The following is an 18608-nucleotide window of genomic DNA, read 5'->3' on the forward strand; positions in this document are numbered from 1 at the left end:
GACTGCATCTCTGGAGCTCAGCTACAGTCATCTTTGGGTTCTTCTGTACCTCTCTCACCAAGGCTCTTCTCCCCCGATAGCTCAGTTTGGTCGGACGGCCAGCTCTAGGAAGGGTTCTGGTCGTCCCAAACGTCTTCCATTTAAGGATTATGGAGGCCACTGTGCTCTTAGGAACCTTAAGTGCAGCAGAAATTTTTTTGTAACCTTGGCCAGATCTGTGCCTTGCCACAATTCTGTCTCTGAGCTCTTCAGGCAGTTCCTTTGACCTCATGATTCTCATTTGCTCTGACATGCACTGTGAGCTGTAGGGTCTTATATAGACAGGTGTGTGGCTTTCCTAATCACGTCCAATCAGTATAATCAAACACAGCTGGACTCAAATGAAGGTGTAGAACCATCTCTGGGATGATCAGAAGAAATGGACAGCGCCTAAGTTAAATATATGAGTGTCACAGCAAAGGGTCTGAATACTTATGACCATGTGATATTTCAGTTTTTCTTTTTTAATAAATCTGCAAAAATGTCAAACATTCTGTGTTTTTCTGTCAATATGGGGTGCTGTGTGTACATTAATGAGGAAAAAAATGAACTTAAATGATTTTAGCATATGGCTGCAATATAACAAAGAGTGAAAAATTTAAGGGGGTCTGAATACTTTCCGTACCCACTGTACCTTGACCCAGACAACTTGTGGCTCACACACCGCCGCTGTAAAGAGTTGAAAAAACTGAACCAACACTACAACCAACTGCAAACCATCTTACTGTTCCAATGACAGTGCGTGTTTGCAGGCTTTACTAATACCACAGCTATCTGCTAATGGGACCAGGTAAATGTGAATTTAAGAATTACTACATGGGGCTGACAGCCTGTTTTCTACTAGGTCCAAAACATACAAGATCATTAAATCCACACAATCATAGAAAAGACTGACAATGAAAGGAAGGCAAAGAAAATACAGGGCTTATCACAGCTTTGTGGGTGACAGCAGTTGTCCCATTGAAGGTTTGTTTAATGAGGATAACAACACAGATGAGCAAAGTCGACGAATAAAAAGCAACAGTTCAGCTTTACCGTATTTAAATTTTCACACACCAGCAAAAAGGACCAAAGGCCCCTCCTTCTCATTTCTGAATTAATGATCTTTAATGTTAAAAGAAATGTTTGACATTAGTCTTATTAGCTTTGTTGCAGAGGTTCAGATAAAAACTAACGTCAGTCCAATAAATATACTTTAAAGCTGTAGCTAAAATTCACTTAGCTTAGCTTAGTTTAGCATATGCTATGTGTAGAAATGACAAGTTGTGCTTGGTTAAGAAGTCACTACACCTGACCAAGAAACAGCTCAGCACGTCAAAACATGTCAATTTTACATTTCAGGTTTTGTACAGAATAAATTGCTAAATTGTTTGCAAAACTTCTTCAGCTGTATTTTTCTTGTTCTGTGCTCCACAGTGGAAAGACTCTAAAACAAACCTGAAACCAAACAGAGAACTAAAACAACCATCAGGCCAATGGGAGATGAAAACACCCAAAACCTAAAGAATTTGAATTATGTTTACAAAGATTTTCCTCTGCAATTGTCATTTTTCTTCTAATCATTCAGCAATTGATAATTTATTGGCAGTCACATGATCCACAAATCAGTTTAGCTGCACAAACACACCACTGCAGCCTCAAATGCAGGAACACACTCCATGCTGACTAATGTCTCTCCCATTTGGCCACAAGGCCACAGTTCACATTTTCTATGTTATCTGAATAATAGCGAGCGTCAGCAGCCAGTGGCTGAGCCAAATGATGCATCCAGTAGAATCCATTAGTCTGTCTTAAATAAAGTATGAGATATGGGTTCAGCTCTGTGGGCCTATAACAGAAAACAGCATTAAACATAAAGTAGGTGCTCCCTTTGAAATTCCCCATGCGACAGTTACAAACACATTCCCTAATTTCTAATACTATGAATTCAATGCTAATCAATGTTTAATATGGCAGAAGTGAAAGTGAGACAATACACCTTCTCTGTGACTGAGTTCACACTAAGAGCTTATCCAGTGACATAAAAAAATAATCTGCAGTTCTCTTACCAGTTTTAAATTCCTGAAATGTGATGCAACCAGCTCAAACAGTAATCTAATGTTTTAATTGTCTGCTGTCTTTCCAATTAGACACTATGACTTTATTTTCTGTGTGCTCTTCTTACCAGGATGTCCCCCTTCAGAAGAAGACCTGGTTCGATGGTGATGCAGATGCTTGTCTGGCTGTCTCCCTGAACATTGCTGCAAAAGTCGCAACAAGTTAGAACAAGTTATTACTGTGAACATTAAGTATGATCCAGCCTTGCATCATTTTACTTGTTCTTTTTTGTGTGTCTATATAACGATAAGCACATGATCTACATCATCTGGTAACAACCCCTTATTTGCTTTAACAGTGGCCAGCACAGAGCGTAGCCGCTGTACAGTTCTGGATATTAGTGTCTACATGATTGTCTAAGTTAGAGAGCAGGAGCAAAGGATGGAGACTGCTAATAGGGATGATGTTTTGGAAAGGGCTTTAGGGGGTTGTGTTTGAAACTGTATGAGCACTGACTGCAGCACAGTTTTCATGCTGCAAAAGCAGTTATATTATTGACACAATTAAGATGAGAATGGATATATCAGAACTTGAACATGTTATTGAGATTAAAGGAACTGCACTAAGCTGGTTCAAATCTTATTTATCAGAAAGATTCCAGTTTGTTCATGTTAATGATGAATCTTCCACGCAGACTGAAGTTATTCATGGTGTTCCACAGGGCTCTGTGCTAGGTCCAGTTCTCTTCACTTTATACATGCTCCCCTTAGGCAATATTATCAGGAAACAACATACATTTCGACTGCTGTGCAGATGGTGTTCAGTTATATTTATCTATCAACCCAGATGAATCAGATCAGTTGGTCAAAATTCAAGCATGTCTTAAAGACATAAAGACCTGGACTGACTTGTAACGTCTTACTTCTAAACTCGGGCAAAACTGAGGTTATTGTACTCGGGCCTGAAAACCTTAGAAATCTGCTGTCTAACCATGTAGTTACTCTAGATGGCATAGTCCTGCTCTCTAGTACTGCTATGAGGAACCTTTGAGTCATCTTTGATCAGAATATGTCCTTTAACTCAAACATAAACCAAGTCACTAGAACTGCCTTCTTTCACCTACGCAGTATCGGCAAAATCAGGAGCATCCTGCCTCAAAGCGATGCTGAAAAACTGGTCTGTGCATTTGTTACTTCCAGGCTGGACTACTGTAACTCTTTACTATCAGGATGTCCCAATAATTCCCTAAAAAGCCTCCAGTTAATCCAAAATGCTGCAGCCAGAGTACTGACAGGAACTAGCAAGAGAGATCATATCTCTCCCATATTAGCTTCCGTCCAGTGGCTCTCTATGAAATGTTGCAGTGTCTTTTAGCTCATTGTTTTGGCCTTCTCACCCATAAACTCAGATCTTACCAACAGTGTTTCCTGCTGTGGCAGGCGGCTGTTTTCAGTACAAAATATTTTTTTATACTGTATGCTACCTGCCTAGCATCAAACAGCAGACAGAAAAAGGTGACTGTAATGACTAGCTGTTAAACCTAAATGTACAACTAGCAGCTAGGCTAAAAAGAGAGTGACCGTTGCACTGAGATGTGTCAGGTGGACAGAAATACCAGAAATAATACTGCTATTGCTATTGCTAAATTAGCATTTGGTTGCTAAAACCATAGCCATAACATCTTTAAAAGGTGTAAATGTTGTGCCTTCGCCAAGTTGTCAGAAATATTATTTCATTAATCAGTAATTCTTTAACTATCAGTCAAATAAGCCATATTGTCTTTGTCCAATTGTGAAATCATGCACTGAAGCTGCCTCAGCCAAGCTGCAATGAGTAGGAAATTTTAAATCTGCTAATCATTTTACTTATAAGGATATTAATGCTTAAAATATGTGTTAATTATCCAAGAAACACTTTTAAGTAATGGAAGTGCATGACCTAACCTTAGCAGGTATCCTTTTCAAATAGGAACAAGGAAAAAGAGACTGTTTTTATTGTTCACCCAGACAGAACTGTCAGTGTCTGTGGCATACCTCACTGTAACACTTTCAAATACTGTGTAAATATAACCTTCACCCATCAGGGGGCAGTGCAGTCCTCACCCCTACCCCTCTGTCTTTCCAAAACAGCAACAAAAAGCCAGAGAATCCATTGTTTCCTGTCTGGCCGTGGGAACCAGCAGGGTCCTCTGGCAGGAAAAGCCTGCAGGCATCCACACAGATGCCTGTCTGTAGATTTCACTGGGCCTCCACTCACAAATAACACTAGAAGTGACTGAGGGATCTAAAGTAGGGAAATAAGAGCCTGCAGCTGGGGAGGCTAGCTAAATATAATAATGTGAGGCGAGCACAGTGTAAACTGGCAAGAGGATGGTGCGTGTGTATGTTGGGGGGCAGAGGCATTAGGGGAGAAGTTATAAGTGAAAATCAGTCTTTATTGTTGAGCCATTATGGGCTCACTATCCCTAGAATCTTATGAAAGCACTGAGTGTGAGTATGTTTCAAGACTTACTAGATCCCAGATGTGTAGACGGGCTGCATGGCCTGGTAGATTTTGAGAAAAGGACGACAACCTGGAACACAAGTTTAAAAAAGTTGGCCAAACATACATAGTGTTTGTGTCTGAGTGCACACCATATCTGTGTGTCACACCTACCTCCTTTAGACTCGAAGTTGGGGATACCATGCATGATGACATGATGAAGGAATAGGGGTTTGTTGTTTATCTTGATGTTCCCAGAGAGCAAGCCGCTGAAGTACTCCACATACCTGAGTAAGGCAGGGGAAGGAAAAGACATATATATGCTGCTAGATCCTCTTCTGTCAAATTATTTCATGGTTTAAGACACACTTTTGAATTTTGACCCTCTGGTAGCAACAGTGAATGTTTTCAGCTTTTCAGCTGTGTTGAAGTAGCCAGACCAGAGCAGAGCACCATGCATGTATATGTAAACACTTTAGCAGTCCATTAATAAACATTTCTATATTAACAATGAAATGTGAAAGAGATGGCTAGAAGTCAGAAATCCCCAGTGAATTACCACCCAACACTGCACTCCCTGTCAGGTCTTCAGAACCTTTTGGTCTCATTTAAAACTTGTTTTTTTTATGTATCAGCTCTCACTGTCAGTCCCAAAACTACTGTAACGGGCAAGTGAGGAAATACTGACCTCTTCTGTGATGGCTGGCCCACAGGAAGCACTTTGTCTTCATAGAAGCGCTTCATGGCAAACCTGTCCAGAGCCTGGTCGGCACTGCAGGGCAAAAAAAAGAGTCGGGTCCATTTACACATTTACTCACAATGCAAGATTTGCCATAAAATCTATATTACCATATGACAGTATTCTGTTGCTTCATGTTCTGGCATTTTTATGCTACTTACTTTTTTAAAGCTGCTTCCTGCCAGTGCTGAACTGGCTTGTGTGATAGTTGGACTATAAAGAAATCTCAAACTTTCACGGGGAAGAAAGTGAGTTACATTTTTTCCCCTGACCAATCGGTATATTTTTAAAAACAACCCTGCACCATCATGTGCTCCTCTGATTGTTTAACAGTTCACATCTTCCTTGGTTTTTGTAACAGAATGACATTTTGTCAATCTTAAAACAAATGTAACAAAGACAAAGAAAACAGGGACACTGTACTGTGACTGGGCTTATGACCTACCTGGCAGATATGTTGCTATAATGCATGTAGGCTGCCACCACAACTCCAGTTCTGCCCCGGTTGCCCTGAAAAGACATCGGTCAGACAGGAGTCAGCTCCAGATTTTATCTTCCAGGTTATGTTGGTCTGTCCAGAACAAATTTTCCTTATATTTCTGATATTCAGTTTTCATGAGGTTCGTGGGATAGTACTGGTATATGTGCTATTCTGTTGTTTTTAGAAGTACGATTTAAAGTATGATTCAAATTCCATCCAAAAGCCGGCCTCACCACCTAAGTTCAAAACAGGAAATTAAAAACTACAAACACGATAACCCCGATGACATCAGGATAATCGTTTTAAACGTCAGAGCCACAGAAGACATTTTATTTACAGGCTGAAAAGTACACCTCAAGTCTTGTCAGCAGAACTTTATGTTTATAACTGGTGGAATAGCCCTTCACATATTTACTTACATAGTAACATCAGTTTCAATCATAACAAATTTACCTATATCTATGACAATTCTTTATTTAATATGGCTAATAACTGACTGGACGTTTAATTCCCCTTGTTGTACAGTCAGTCAGTTTTTACTACAGTTTAAGATCAACCAAGCTTAAGGTCAAGCACTTGTTACTATGGTAACAACCCAGTCTTTAATAACATTTATTTTACACATTTATCCATCTTTAAACCAAGGATCACTGTGGAGTATAATTGCATTCCGCATTATAAATATCATGACTGCTTAAAGGCCACGGACTCCAGGGAAAATGACTTGTTGATATGTGGAAACCCAACACGGCCTGCTTCCTTAGTGACTACCAAAACTCCAAGCCCACACTCATCCCCAGTGTTACTCTACTTGCAGAGAAAGAACACTAGTTGTTATAGCAACCCGTGTGTTTGTAACCTCCCTGTGGGAACATCTTGGAGTGAGGCACGGTTTTTCAGGATGCAGTGGTTAATTCCTGTTTAGCAAAATACAGTCAGAAACACAGTGGGGTTAATGTGCAAATAATTAGGTATTACATCAGGGACGTGGGCCTATTAGTTGTATTTGAATATACTTTTTATGGTTTGTATTAGCATACTTAGGAGCCGGATGAGTGTGGCTTGCCACAAGAGTATAATATGATGCCAGTGTTTCACTCAGGGAGGATGCCATTACGGACACAAACACAGTAAACAGCTGCAGCTTCAGGGACAGTGGGGGTCCTGGGAAGAGCCTGAGAGCACCCTCTACTGTCAGAGATACTGGTTTCATTCTCACACCATCCTGTCATCTTCCAGTCTCACCTTATTGTGTATGACCACCACGTTGTGGCTGTCTGCACTCAGCCAAGTGTCCATGGCCTTGCAGATGCTGCAGATTTTGTCCAAGGCTGGAGCATGGTGGTCAGGCCAACCAAAATCCAACACCTGAGAGAGGAGGAGAGAGGTGCTCAGATTGGTGGTGGTACAATGCATGGGAGTGCAGAGAGGATGAGAAATCAAGATGTGAGCTTTACCTTTGGATTAAGTTGGTTGATGTCATAACGCTTCTCACTGAGGTTGAAGAGCTAAGAAAGAAAAGAAAATGCCTTTATTACAAATTAATGGCATTACATGGCATTGACAAAGGATAAATGTAACAATATACATGACTTAAGCCTGTGGTTCACAGATGTTAAATAAGGCCTCTTCTGTGTGAGCGTGTCTGTCTGTGGGTGGAAATCTGGACAGCACCACTGACTTTATAATCCTGTCTCAGGCTATTTGCTTCATTTGTTTTGATAGATAATTGCTATGTTCCTGTACACAGGGAACCGTACCAGATAGTTGTGGCCATGCTTGGAGCGCAGCATGGAGGCGACCTCCCGCAGGTTGGCAGCGTAGCTTTGCTCTTCCACACTACTAGGGAAGGAGACAGAGATGATTCTCTCTGTGATGTAGATCAGGTCCAGCTCATAGTTCTCCTCCAGGGCCTGCAGCAGACTCGCACTCCTGTCAGAGAAATAGAGAAGATTCTGCACTTTACTTTGGGTTCCCTTGCAAAACAATACTGTTGGTCTGAAAACAAGTAATGCAGGACACACTAAGCATAACCAAGTGTTTTTTGCTTAAACCTAGTTGATTAGTTTTTGTGCATAAACATTTATTATTGTAACCATGATTATGAAGATCCAGTGCATGACAACAGCTAACTGAGCTAACTATGGCCCTACTAAACCACATTGATGGTCACAAAAGCCCAAAAGCTGTTCCAATATGCAGGACTACTTTTTATCTTGTACTGCCCTGAAGAAACATTTCAGAACTGTTTGGAGCTGTGAAGGAATGGCCTGTAACATTTGAAAGAAGCTAATTCACTTTCTTGTTATGAGAAAGTTAGTACCACTCATCTGTTCATTATGCAGCTACAGTCAGCAACTTGTTAGCATAGCATAAGGACTGGCAATGGGGAAACTACTAGCCTGAAACTATCTGAAGGTACAGAGAGAAACATCTGCATTCATTAAGAGATAAAAGTGAAGGGTGAGATGAAGAGGAGAAACGAGACGTGTAGTAGCCAGACTGCAACATATTTCCCATATTTGTCAGCAGTGAGTAACCTGTACGGAAATCGCTCATACTGTATGTCTGGGAGATGGGACTGCTCCAGCTTATACCAGTATCGCCGCTCACTCTGGACATACTTAATGGAAATTATTCATCACTACAGATTGGGGAGAAACTCATGTACTGAAAAAAGTCAGATTTATTTATTGAGGATTTCATATATAATTTGCAAAAAAAATCTTTTTTTCTTACATTATTTTACCTGGACCTCTCTCTCACTTATTCTGCCCCACCAGACAGTAAAGGGGGGGGGGGCTTTGATTGGAAGCTTTCACTGGGCTGGAGGATAACAGTCATAGCACTGCACTGTGCTTCAGTAGATGACCTCACACATTAATATAGAGTAATATAGAGTCGATATGTTCTGTTTGATGTGACAATGTATCATATATTAAACTTTTATAACCATATATCAAGTCTTTAATTTGCCATGAGGGAATCAAGCATCAGTCAAGTGTAGCAAAGCACTTCAACATGAACTGCTGTGTGTCTTACACATACATCACACAACCAACAACATCTGTGGCTCCCTAAGAACCAAGGAGAGAGAGGTTGACACCAAATATCTTTTTGTCCAACAAAACAGTGTGAGGTCCAGGTCAACGCCGGGGCATAGTGCTTTACTAATTCCCCTGGTAAAATCAGGAAATCTCATGTTAAGGCCGAACTTTGCATTTCAGATGGGTACAATTTGATTAATATTTGATTCACTGGCCTCATTATCTTTCTGACCTTTCTGAAAACAGCAGAGATGTGTTTCCAATAAGCTGACTGAAGACTTTTAAGGGAAACCTGCAGTGAGAAGAGAAGAGAACGGAACAAAACAGAAGAGCTCCCACCTCGATGGTCTGCGCCTTGACTCCATGCTCTTGGAGGATTTTGTTGAGCCCTTGAAAACAAAGAAAAACACCAGAGCTTTACAGTGGTCCTATAGCAGTGTTTCATAACTACAAAAGCACTTTCCAGTGTGTACATACAGTATGTGTACAAAAACCACCTCCATATCCTCATATCAATACATACGTTTACTATTTCTGACAGGTCTTTGTGTATTTTATCTTTCATCAGGACTTCTATACAGTTCATAATGTTGTCAACAGTCCCACTGAGTGTGGATTTGTTTGCTACTGATCAGTGACTTATTGCCTGTAGCTGCTCTCTGATAAACACACGAGTTCAGCCTTGCTAATGCTGTTGATTTGGCAGATTTGGCTAAACGCGGTGACTACTGTAACTCTTTGAAGGCTTTGATGTTGTTTAAGAGTCTCTGTGTTCCAGGAAATCTTCAACAAAGTAGTGTTCAGTATGGTTAAAATGAGCCTGAAGGTAAACTGATGTATGACCCAACTTGCTCCAAAGTTGTGATGTAACAGTATAACAGGCAGTCACATGCAGTTTGAAATTGTATTCATCCCTTTGAAAATAAAGCCACAGCCAGACAAATTCTGTTTATTGCTCCACTTAGCCTTGTAAGAATGTCGTGCACCCTGGGATAGAGTCTCTTCTTTGATGTTGTGCAGCTCTGTGTGAAGATGGTTTCACATGACACCTTCATACAGCAAAGCAGAGAGGCACATGCAGGCACAGTTTTTAGCTCCACTATGTCTGACTTGCCTCGCCTCCCCCGCTGACCAACTCGAGGTGGGGGGGGGGTCAAAGGGCATGTGGACTTGTTCACTCCCCTGTGGTGTTTGGGTCACATGTACACAGGAGGAGGCTGTAATCCATCACCATCCATTAGCTCAGACTAACTGTCGAAAGTACCGATGCTATGCACGGATCACTTTCAGTCTGCTCTGCTCTCCTAACAGCTGACTGCCTGTCAGTGTACAATTGTATTACATGTGTTAATCATAAAAATGGGCCTATTAATGAATAAATAGCTTAGCTCTGGTATGCATTCTAAAATGACTAAGTTTGCTGTAGCTTTTTTTAAAAATGTAGTAAAGACTTGTTAATGAACTCCATAATCTAAATGGATCGTTTTAGGTTTAATATCCCAAATTTTGGTTACTTGGTAAATTATGTGTTTGTGAAGTTTGATCAAAATGACACATACGGTGTAGCCTGGGGAGACAAAAGCCAAGTTCTAGGCCCTAATGGCATTTTTGACCTCTCCTGCTGAGCCGAGCCGTGCTGAGCTGCTCCCAACTGCTTAAGAATTTGGGGTAAATGTATGAACACATAAGCCTAGTTCTACTGCAAATCCTTTTTTTTTTATTTAAAAATATTATACATGGGATTCAGGGACTGAGTGGATACACATAATGCACAAATATAGATAAACAAATTAGTTGTTCTAGTGTTTGCCAGTGTTCTTTGCCAGCAACTCCACAGAGAACTGAACAAATCCTATGCACAATTTCTGTGCTCGGTCTCACATCACAAGTGTTCACGAGTTTATGGCCCAACTGAGGCGACACAAAGCAAATCACTTTTCTGTCTGTGCTTTGGCCTAAACATTTCCATATGCTGTAGTGAGTCAGGACAGAGATGAATGAGCAAGAAACGACCCAACAGAAGGGTTCAGCGACAAATCCAGAGCATGAAGAGGGTTAAGAGAAGGACTTATATTGAGCAGTACTGTGATAGTTAGTGTGCATCACAGATTTTTGAGTGGCAAGGTGAACACATCTGCCATTTGCATCATGCAACAAAGATAGTAGTTCATTCATAGTTTTTGCTTGAAATAAATCCAAACTGGTGTGCAGAGGATTCTGAGAGCCACAGTATTTAAGTTAAAATGCAACCATGTGGGTAAATAAAAGCATCACAATGACACTATGGCCAGTACAACAACTTTCACTGTGGTCACGTTGATGTTTTTGTCATTGAAGCACTGAAAGACAACGTGATCATCAAGTACCAGCACGGTATGAAAGGAGTGTACACAATACAGCAGTAAACTGCAACCGATCATGCAAAAGTTTATGAATCTTGACAAGAAAAAACATGAATAAATAAAAAATCATGACTGTTAGTGTTTCTTGTGTTGCAGCAGTACTGAAGCAGACCAACATCAGCGGACACTCCAGCCCTGAACACCACACAGTCCGTGTCCTAAGACCTGTTTCTCTCCTACGAGAACTTGCTTTGGAAAGGAGGGGGGAGGTGAGGTAGTGGGAGAGGTGGGAACTGGAGTGGGGGGTCCTGCAAGCATGTTTCCAGATGAAAACCATCTGGGGAGACTGACTTTACAAGCAGGCCATTCAAGTTAACCATCTGAGGAAAAACAAATGAGAAGGAGGTAAAGAGCAAGAAGAAAATGTTGGAGGCTGGTAAAAGTCTGAAGGAGAAACGTTTCTGTCAATAAGAACAAAACAAGTAGTGAAGGAGAAGATGAGGGAAAATTAGAAGCTATAAGACCCGTGTTGGCTTCTATCTGAGAGACCATCCAGTCGTAAGACACTAAATCCATCCAATAATCCACCCGCCTCTCCACTTCATCCTACCTTCCTGAAAAGGTAGCCCGTACTCCATCGCCATGCCCCCCTCAGAGAGGAGAGTCGATTTCTCACAGACCCTCCTGGGTTCATGTCCCTGTCCTCTCACTGCTCTGTATCCAGCAGTGAAGTTTCCTCTATGAAACTTCTCCCTTGTCTCACACAGCATAGGAAGAGAAGGAGAAGAGGTAGAATAAAAAACACAAGGGCTCTATTTTGGGCTGTTGCCTGCACGTCCCGCTGCATGCTCCAGCTCAGCCTCGTCCACAGTGCTCCTCGTCTCGTCCTTCTGTTCCTTCCCCTTCTTCCTCTCGCTCCCTCTTTTGCTCTCGGTCTGTGTGCTGGCCACCCTCCCCCCTCGTATCCTGCCTCCCATCACGTTATCTCTCCCCCTCATATTCAACTTTTCCCTCCTGCCCTCCCCTTTTCTCATCTGTGTGCACATCTAAATTGCATCTGCTAACCCCTTCTCCCTGTTTAGGCAGATGTGGGGTTTGTACACACAAACGCTATCAGCTGACTGTAGCTGTTCATCGCTGTGTGTAAGTCATGTCCAGCCAAATGTAAATACTATACATAAAGTGTGTTACAGGTGAATGCTGCTTTTGTTAAGTGTGTTATTATTTAGTATTCATTCTCAGTATTTTCACCCACATGCTTTAAACCAAAAACTGTAACTTCTGTTATTAACAGGATAAATGAACAAAGCCTAGAAACAGAGTCACACCAAATCGGAAACTGATCCAGTGAAATGAGAAAGGCTCACATGGTCATATGACAAATCTGTTCGATGCTCCGAGGCCACGGGGTGTAGACAAACATCTCTCATATGTCACAGTGTAACCACGCAACACATGCTCATGACCAGGTAGTAGCAGCATGCACACACACACACACACTCTCACTCATACATATACACTCTAACACATGCATACTGTACATGTACTCTGTACTCTAATCATACAGTGTGCATGAACCACAAACTTAATCGCATATGTATGCTAATCATTGTGTGTTTCAGTTTCTGCCCTTCAGTTAAAGTGCAGACCAAAATGTAGGAAAACTCATGAGCTGTGCAAAAGATCATCCCATGTGAAGCTCCTGAAGACAAGCTTGTGCTTTTCTGGGAGATGCCAATAAAAGCAGCTACCACAAACGCACACATTATTTTGGTCCTTGTGGAGAAAGAGGGCACTTGGCTTTGGGTAGTAACTCTAAATTGGCTACATGAGCCTTCTTTTCCCAGACAAAATCAAACTCACAGGAGGATGTGTCATACACAACCAGTGCCAAGTGAGTCCAAGGCAAAACATATATACACATTTGTTTTATTTTAGTGTTTAGACCTAACATGCACAAGAGATGATAACTATTATACTTAGGCTCCATCAATATTTCCAAAACAACAGTATGTAGGCTTAAGATATTATAGAATCAGTCAAGAGTTTATTGAATACCTGGGGTTTCTGGGCTGAAAACCATTATTTCTCTCAGAATTATTTGACATGAATAAGTGACTGCCAAGTGATCTTATCTAAATTCATTTTCATTACACTGTGTAACAAAATAAATGAGATATAGACAAAAATAGTAACGCAAACTTATGCTCGCTCACATTTGCTAAACCTTTAGAGCTAAAATCTGTCATGATTACTTCATAAGCTGTTCTGCCACTGTACCTTTATAATTTAGCCAATTATTACTACAATTTTCACAGCTCACATTTTATGCATGAAAAAGTGAAGTGGAGATTGAGATGTTGGAAGCTCATTTAACACATTCAGCTCCTGAACAGGAGACTGGAGATCACCTCCCCTCACAAACTGGCAATTAGCATTTGATTCATCATTACCAGCCTTCCCCTAAACTTAACCGAATGTTCTAGCTGCCAAAGCCCAGGTTCATGTAGCTGGCATACGTAGGGCCAAAACAAGGAAAAACACAAACACACACACAGTTGGCAAAGCAAAAATAACCAACCACAAGAAGAGTCAGGCAGTCACACAAGACAATACAATTGTGGCAAAGAAAAGTTAGTGATTTGAAAATGTTTGAAAAACAAAAGATAATATTTTTGGCTATATTGCCCCGCCTCAGTCTTTCTCTACACTAAACCGTCCTATGATTGCCATATGTACATAGGCCTAGTGTATAAAGCGAGAAAGTCATTTTGAGCCCCAAAACCTTGTTGGTTTGAAAATGAACTATTTGCACTCTGTAGCCAACCCTAACCTTTAACCTCCCTGCCAGTGTGCGTGGCAGAAGGCACCACCTGAAACCTTTGCATCACATTACAATGACATGCTTCTGACCAAAAATTAGCAACTAATCACAGCGTTGTGCCTGCACTGTGTGGTACAGCAGCATGGTTTGATTCCCAGCAAAGAGCTCCCTGCTCCTTTTGGTTTACCATTGCAACTTGAGTTGAGTCGTGATCTCTTACCAGTAAGAGATCACGATAAGTCAGTTATCTAGTACAAAAAAGTTGATTCTTTGTGTCTGATGGGATAAGTGGAAATGACTGGAAACCGGATGAATGGCAGTAATTTGGGTTTTTAATGTGCCAAAGCCAGTCCAAACTGCCAAATGTGACTTCCTGGTGAGGTTACACACTAAAATCATTTTGTGTAATGTATCAGAAATACACCTCAGGCTGTTCTATAATTACAGATTTTATTGATAGATTATATTGATAAAGGTTTTAGCTGCTTGATGGTTTACTTGTTGTAAAAGCAGCTTGCCGTTTATTTTATGCCAGCTGAAACATCTCTTAATATCTGACAGTCATTACACACATTACTGAATCAGAAAAACAGGCTCTTTGCATTCAGTAAGTGATAGATCATTAAGAGAGTGACACAGGAAACTCACCATGGTGTCTACATGTTTGACAGGGAGGTCACTGTTCGGTGCCTGTTTAGAAAAACAAAGACAGAAAGAGATGGAACGTGAGATCTCTACCTGCAACATACAGTATCAGACCTCAGAAACCCACTGCTAGTTCTGTTGAGTCTTGTCACATCATCTCATGTCGTCTTATCTCCTCTCATGTTCTCCGCTCGGCACCATTCTTTGCCCTAATGTGGCCTGGAGCAGAGTGGGACTCCACCTTGAATGCATGGGACCATCTATAATCCCTCTATGCAAATATTTACACAAAGAGACAAGTCTGCTTCCATGAGCCAAGACCACAGCGTCCATCCACAGAACTCTCTTTTTCAATGCCATATACAGTTATGGACGGAGGGGGGGGATCAGGCCAACACAGACAGAGTGGAGTGAGAGGAAAGGGACACAGAGAGAGACAAAGAGAGGGTGACAGATGAAATAAAACATGAATGATGAATAAAAACAGGGTGGATATAAAGTCAGGACAGGCTGAGAGACAGATGGGAAGGTACAGTGGGTTTTGGGGTATGCAGGAACTTCAGAGCAATGCATGATGTCATGAGCCTGTGTGGGCTCGGATAACCTCAGACTAACACGCACAGATGTTACTAAGCATTCAGTCTAAGGAGAACTGAAAAAAAAAAACAGTCAGGTCTATACGAAGCAGAGTGAAAAGTATCTGACTCAGGGTGTTTTTATTCTACTGTACCTAATATACAACAAACATCCTGAATAGACAGGTGAGGAGTGCTGTATGTCGAGTAGCAGTCTAATCTTTTGTCATCATTAACTGATCCCTTTTGCTGCGAGGAAGTGTGTAGCTTAGATGCCGAATATATGGTGGAACAGGCAGCAAGAATGATGGTTGGGCTCTCACGAGTCCACCCAGCCCCTAAAAAAGGCAACTTAACCACTTTACTTTGAATATTAAGGAGAGTTTGACGATCACATACCAGTAGAGATGACCCACTTCGAGTGACAGTCGAGAAAAACAGAATTTGCTGTGGTTCCTCCCAAACCGTGGAATGTCTTACCACCAGGCATTCGCTCCATTTCTGGCCAAGCACTAAAACAATCTAAAGACCTACTTATTCACTTTGACGTTTTATACCAAGTAGAGCTCTAACATCTTTTGTCAGCACTGGTGTATATTCTTTTACCCTCTTCTTTTTACCTTTTTTAATTCTTTTATTTTGGCTATTTTATTGACTTAGTGTGAAGCACTTTGATCAGTGTTGGTTGTATTAAATGTGCTATATAAATAAATATTGATTTGATTTGATTGAAGATCCTTGTGTTTGTGGATCTCTCTGGTGTAGAGCAGAAGTGTAGAGCATCCTTCACTACAAACTACTCAGACATTTGTGTACCTGTATCAGAAGTATTGTTTTCTCAGTCCTGGACAAAATATTTTTGATCTAGTCTACTGGAAACTGTAGAAACTGAAGCAGTTTGTCAAACAGCTTTTGAACAAGCAGAACACAGACCGGCAGAAATGTGGCGTCTTCAGTGCTTTGTCGGCGTGCCACTCACTGAAGTCCCCACTTTACCTCTAAACCAGTGAGTAACGCCAACAGTTCAGGTGTGAAGAGCAGACATTTAACCAGTCACGGGCGACAGCCCTGCATGCACACACCTCCTCCCCACTTGCTTTCCTGGAACTTTATTTTAGTACTACCTCCTGTGGGGCGCTCCAGGAACGCACCTCCAAAGTGGGCAGATGAAAGTTACTCAGCTTGACATGTTTCTGTAGGTTCCTATAATGAAACCCCCCCCAAAGTACAGTAAGAATTAGCCAAGGAGATGAGTAGAACCTATTGGATTTCACTAATCCTTCACAGGCTCAATCCACTGTTGGTTTTGGTCTTTTCATGGGATCCAATGACAGCAGGAAAATATTGAATATTACCGTCTTATCCTTAAAATTGAGAACATAACACCAAAGAGTTATTAACAATTAAATTGCTGTCAAATATTCTTTGGACCACAGTACTTCACAGTGGAATCGAGCTTGGTGGCGACACTGGAGAGTCCCACACAGGGTGCTGGGCAGTGACACCGACAATGCTCTGCTTCCGTAGAAAGCTTCAGAGGAATATAAACAGTAAATGCAAAGGGTAAATTATAGTCTGGCTGTGCAGGCCCCAGAATACAGACTCCAAACGCCCAGACGAAACCACCAGCCAGGGAGTGACCTTAGAATCATCCTAACTCTACCCCAAACTGCAGCCTCAGCAGTGTTTAGACACAGCCCAAAGTAAAGTGATTAATATACCATCATGTGCCATTTAAAGTCAGTGTGACACAAAGACCTGTTTTTTATTCTCCACCAGGTAGATGTGTAACTGTGTGTTGTTGTATATTACACACATGGACAACAACAGAGTCACCTCGAGGAATGATGTTCAGGCTCTAAATGCAGACTGTGGATTTGCTCTGAGGCCAAAGTTTGCAGCCGCAGGCATTTTCACACAAATAGTCTATTGTGTCTTCACCCAAAAACACACATAGAAACTTGGGCAATTCTCACAACTATAGCTATATTCTAATGCACATTTCCGCTTTGTTCAATTGTAGCCAGATGGTTGATGTGTTTGTGTGTGTATTGTCACTCTGATTTGTAACAAATTCTGAAAGAATGAAAAAACCTGGGAAGTTGTGTATCTGCAAAATAGTTGGAGGGGGTTCATTCAAAGGAAATACTTGAAGGGAAATTCTTGTACCAAGGCTAGTAATGATATCAAGACAAGCCATGCCAAATAAATCTGTCTAATCACATGTCCAAAGCCATAGTCATTAACTGTCATCACAGGTCGGACAGCATAATGTGAGTTTTCCTCTTGAGCAAAGTAGCAGACTAATTGAAAATATGCAGAAAAATCTCAAAAGGTTAACTATAGATCTCAGCTGAGAAACTCTGACATCCCAGACTGGACCACATCAGACATTCATTCATCTTCTATACCGCTCAGTCCCAAGCAGGGTCGCGGGCCACATCAGACTTGGTAAAAGCTTAAAAGAAAATGTGTCAGAGAACTATTGTCACTGACCAGCACTAGCATGTTCTCAGCTTGCTAACAATTTAGCTACCACCAGTCACCAGCGTGTTGTTCCACAGAATGGTATGACTGGGTCTGAAGACTGCAGGATTGATTTATCATGTAATGCAGTCATATTTATACATGGCTATTTTGTCATATTGTTTGTGGCACCAAAGAAAATCCAATAAATATGTTTATTTAACAATTTAAGATTGCATATTGTTGAGTGACTTGTTAATGCCGCCATCTTCCAAGGGCTCCCTTAAAAAATAGATTGTAAACCTCAGTGGCACCTCCCTGGGTCAGTAAAAGTTAAATAAATAAAAAGGTGAATTTTAAATTTCTGACTTTAGTGCCACTTAATCTTTATCCAAAAAGACATTGGGTTAGACAGTAATACACACCACATAATGAATCATATGAGAAACAGCCCTGTGTCAACTTTCTGTTCAACATTTTGGATTTCCTCTGACCTCAATGTACTGTGGCCCAACACCAAATGTCAGCCACACAACCACAGAGCATGACTCCAGCAGCCTCAGGAACACCAGAAGACTGAAATAGACTAACAACGGGGGGGGTCATTACTCTGTAGTCAAGAGCTTTGTCGCACCTGTGGACAGAGTGAAAACACAGCCCCACTGCGCTAAGTATCTTAGTATGCACTTGTAATATTGGATAATAAACGAATATATACGTTTTTAAAAAGCATTATGACCCAATGCTTTTTTAAAAAGCATTGGGTCATAATGCTTTTTGGGTCATGACCGAAAGGGCAAGATCCTGGATACAGGTGGCCGAAATGAGCTTTCTCCGCAGGGCGGCCGGGCGCACCCTTAGAGATAGGGTGAGGAGCTCGGTCACCCGGGAGGAGCTCAGAGTAGAACCGCTGCTCCTCCACATCGAGAGGA

At 41.3% G+C, this 18608-nt stretch overlaps 1 protein-coding gene and 1 long non-coding RNA gene across 14 annotated transcripts in view; one reads left to right on the forward strand and one right to left on the reverse strand.

Annotated features, from left to right (window-relative positions):
* The window catches only part of LOC109972633 (uncharacterized), a 22302-nt gene extending 10730 nt beyond the window's left edge, over nt 1–11572 (forward strand). The window contains exons 2-3 of the long non-coding RNA XR_002276720.1: nt 2207–2297; nt 11323–11572. This is a non-coding gene — a long non-coding RNA (uncharacterized LOC109972633). The remainder of the gene's footprint in view (nt 1–2206; nt 2298–11322) is intronic.
* The window catches only part of tns1b (tensin 1b), a 140519-nt gene that overhangs the window by 41319 nt on the left and 80592 nt on the right, over nt 1–18608 (reverse strand). For 10 of the 13 annotated variants that reach the window (XM_020621631.1, XM_020621624.1, XM_020621630.1 and 7 more), the window contains 10 exons: nt 14639–14680; nt 9164–9213; nt 7538–7709; nt 7235–7285; nt 7023–7145; nt 5742–5806; nt 5246–5329; nt 4732–4844; nt 4588–4648; nt 2204–2279 (listed from right to left, as the gene is read on the reverse strand). In XM_020621631.1, the coding sequence (XP_020477287.1) occupies nt 2204–2279; nt 4588–4648; nt 4732–4844; nt 5246–5329; nt 5742–5806; nt 7023–7145; nt 7235–7285; nt 7538–7709; nt 9164–9213; nt 14639–14680 (837 nt within the window). Of the gene's footprint in view, nt 1–2203; nt 2280–4587; nt 4649–4731; nt 4845–5245; nt 5330–5741; nt 5807–7022; nt 7146–7234; nt 7286–7537; nt 7710–9163; nt 9214–11776; nt 12349–14638; nt 14681–18608 lie in introns of those variants that run through there. The other 3 variants (XM_020621629.1, XM_020621635.1, XM_020621634.1) reach the window with 2 other exon arrangements.

Source organism: Monopterus albus, unplaced genomic scaffold (genome assembly GCF_001952655.1).
Source record: "Monopterus albus unplaced genomic scaffold, M_albus_1.0 scaffold263.1, whole genome shotgun sequence".
Taxonomy (NCBI): Eukaryota; Metazoa; Chordata; class Actinopteri; order Synbranchiformes; family Synbranchidae; genus Monopterus; species Monopterus albus.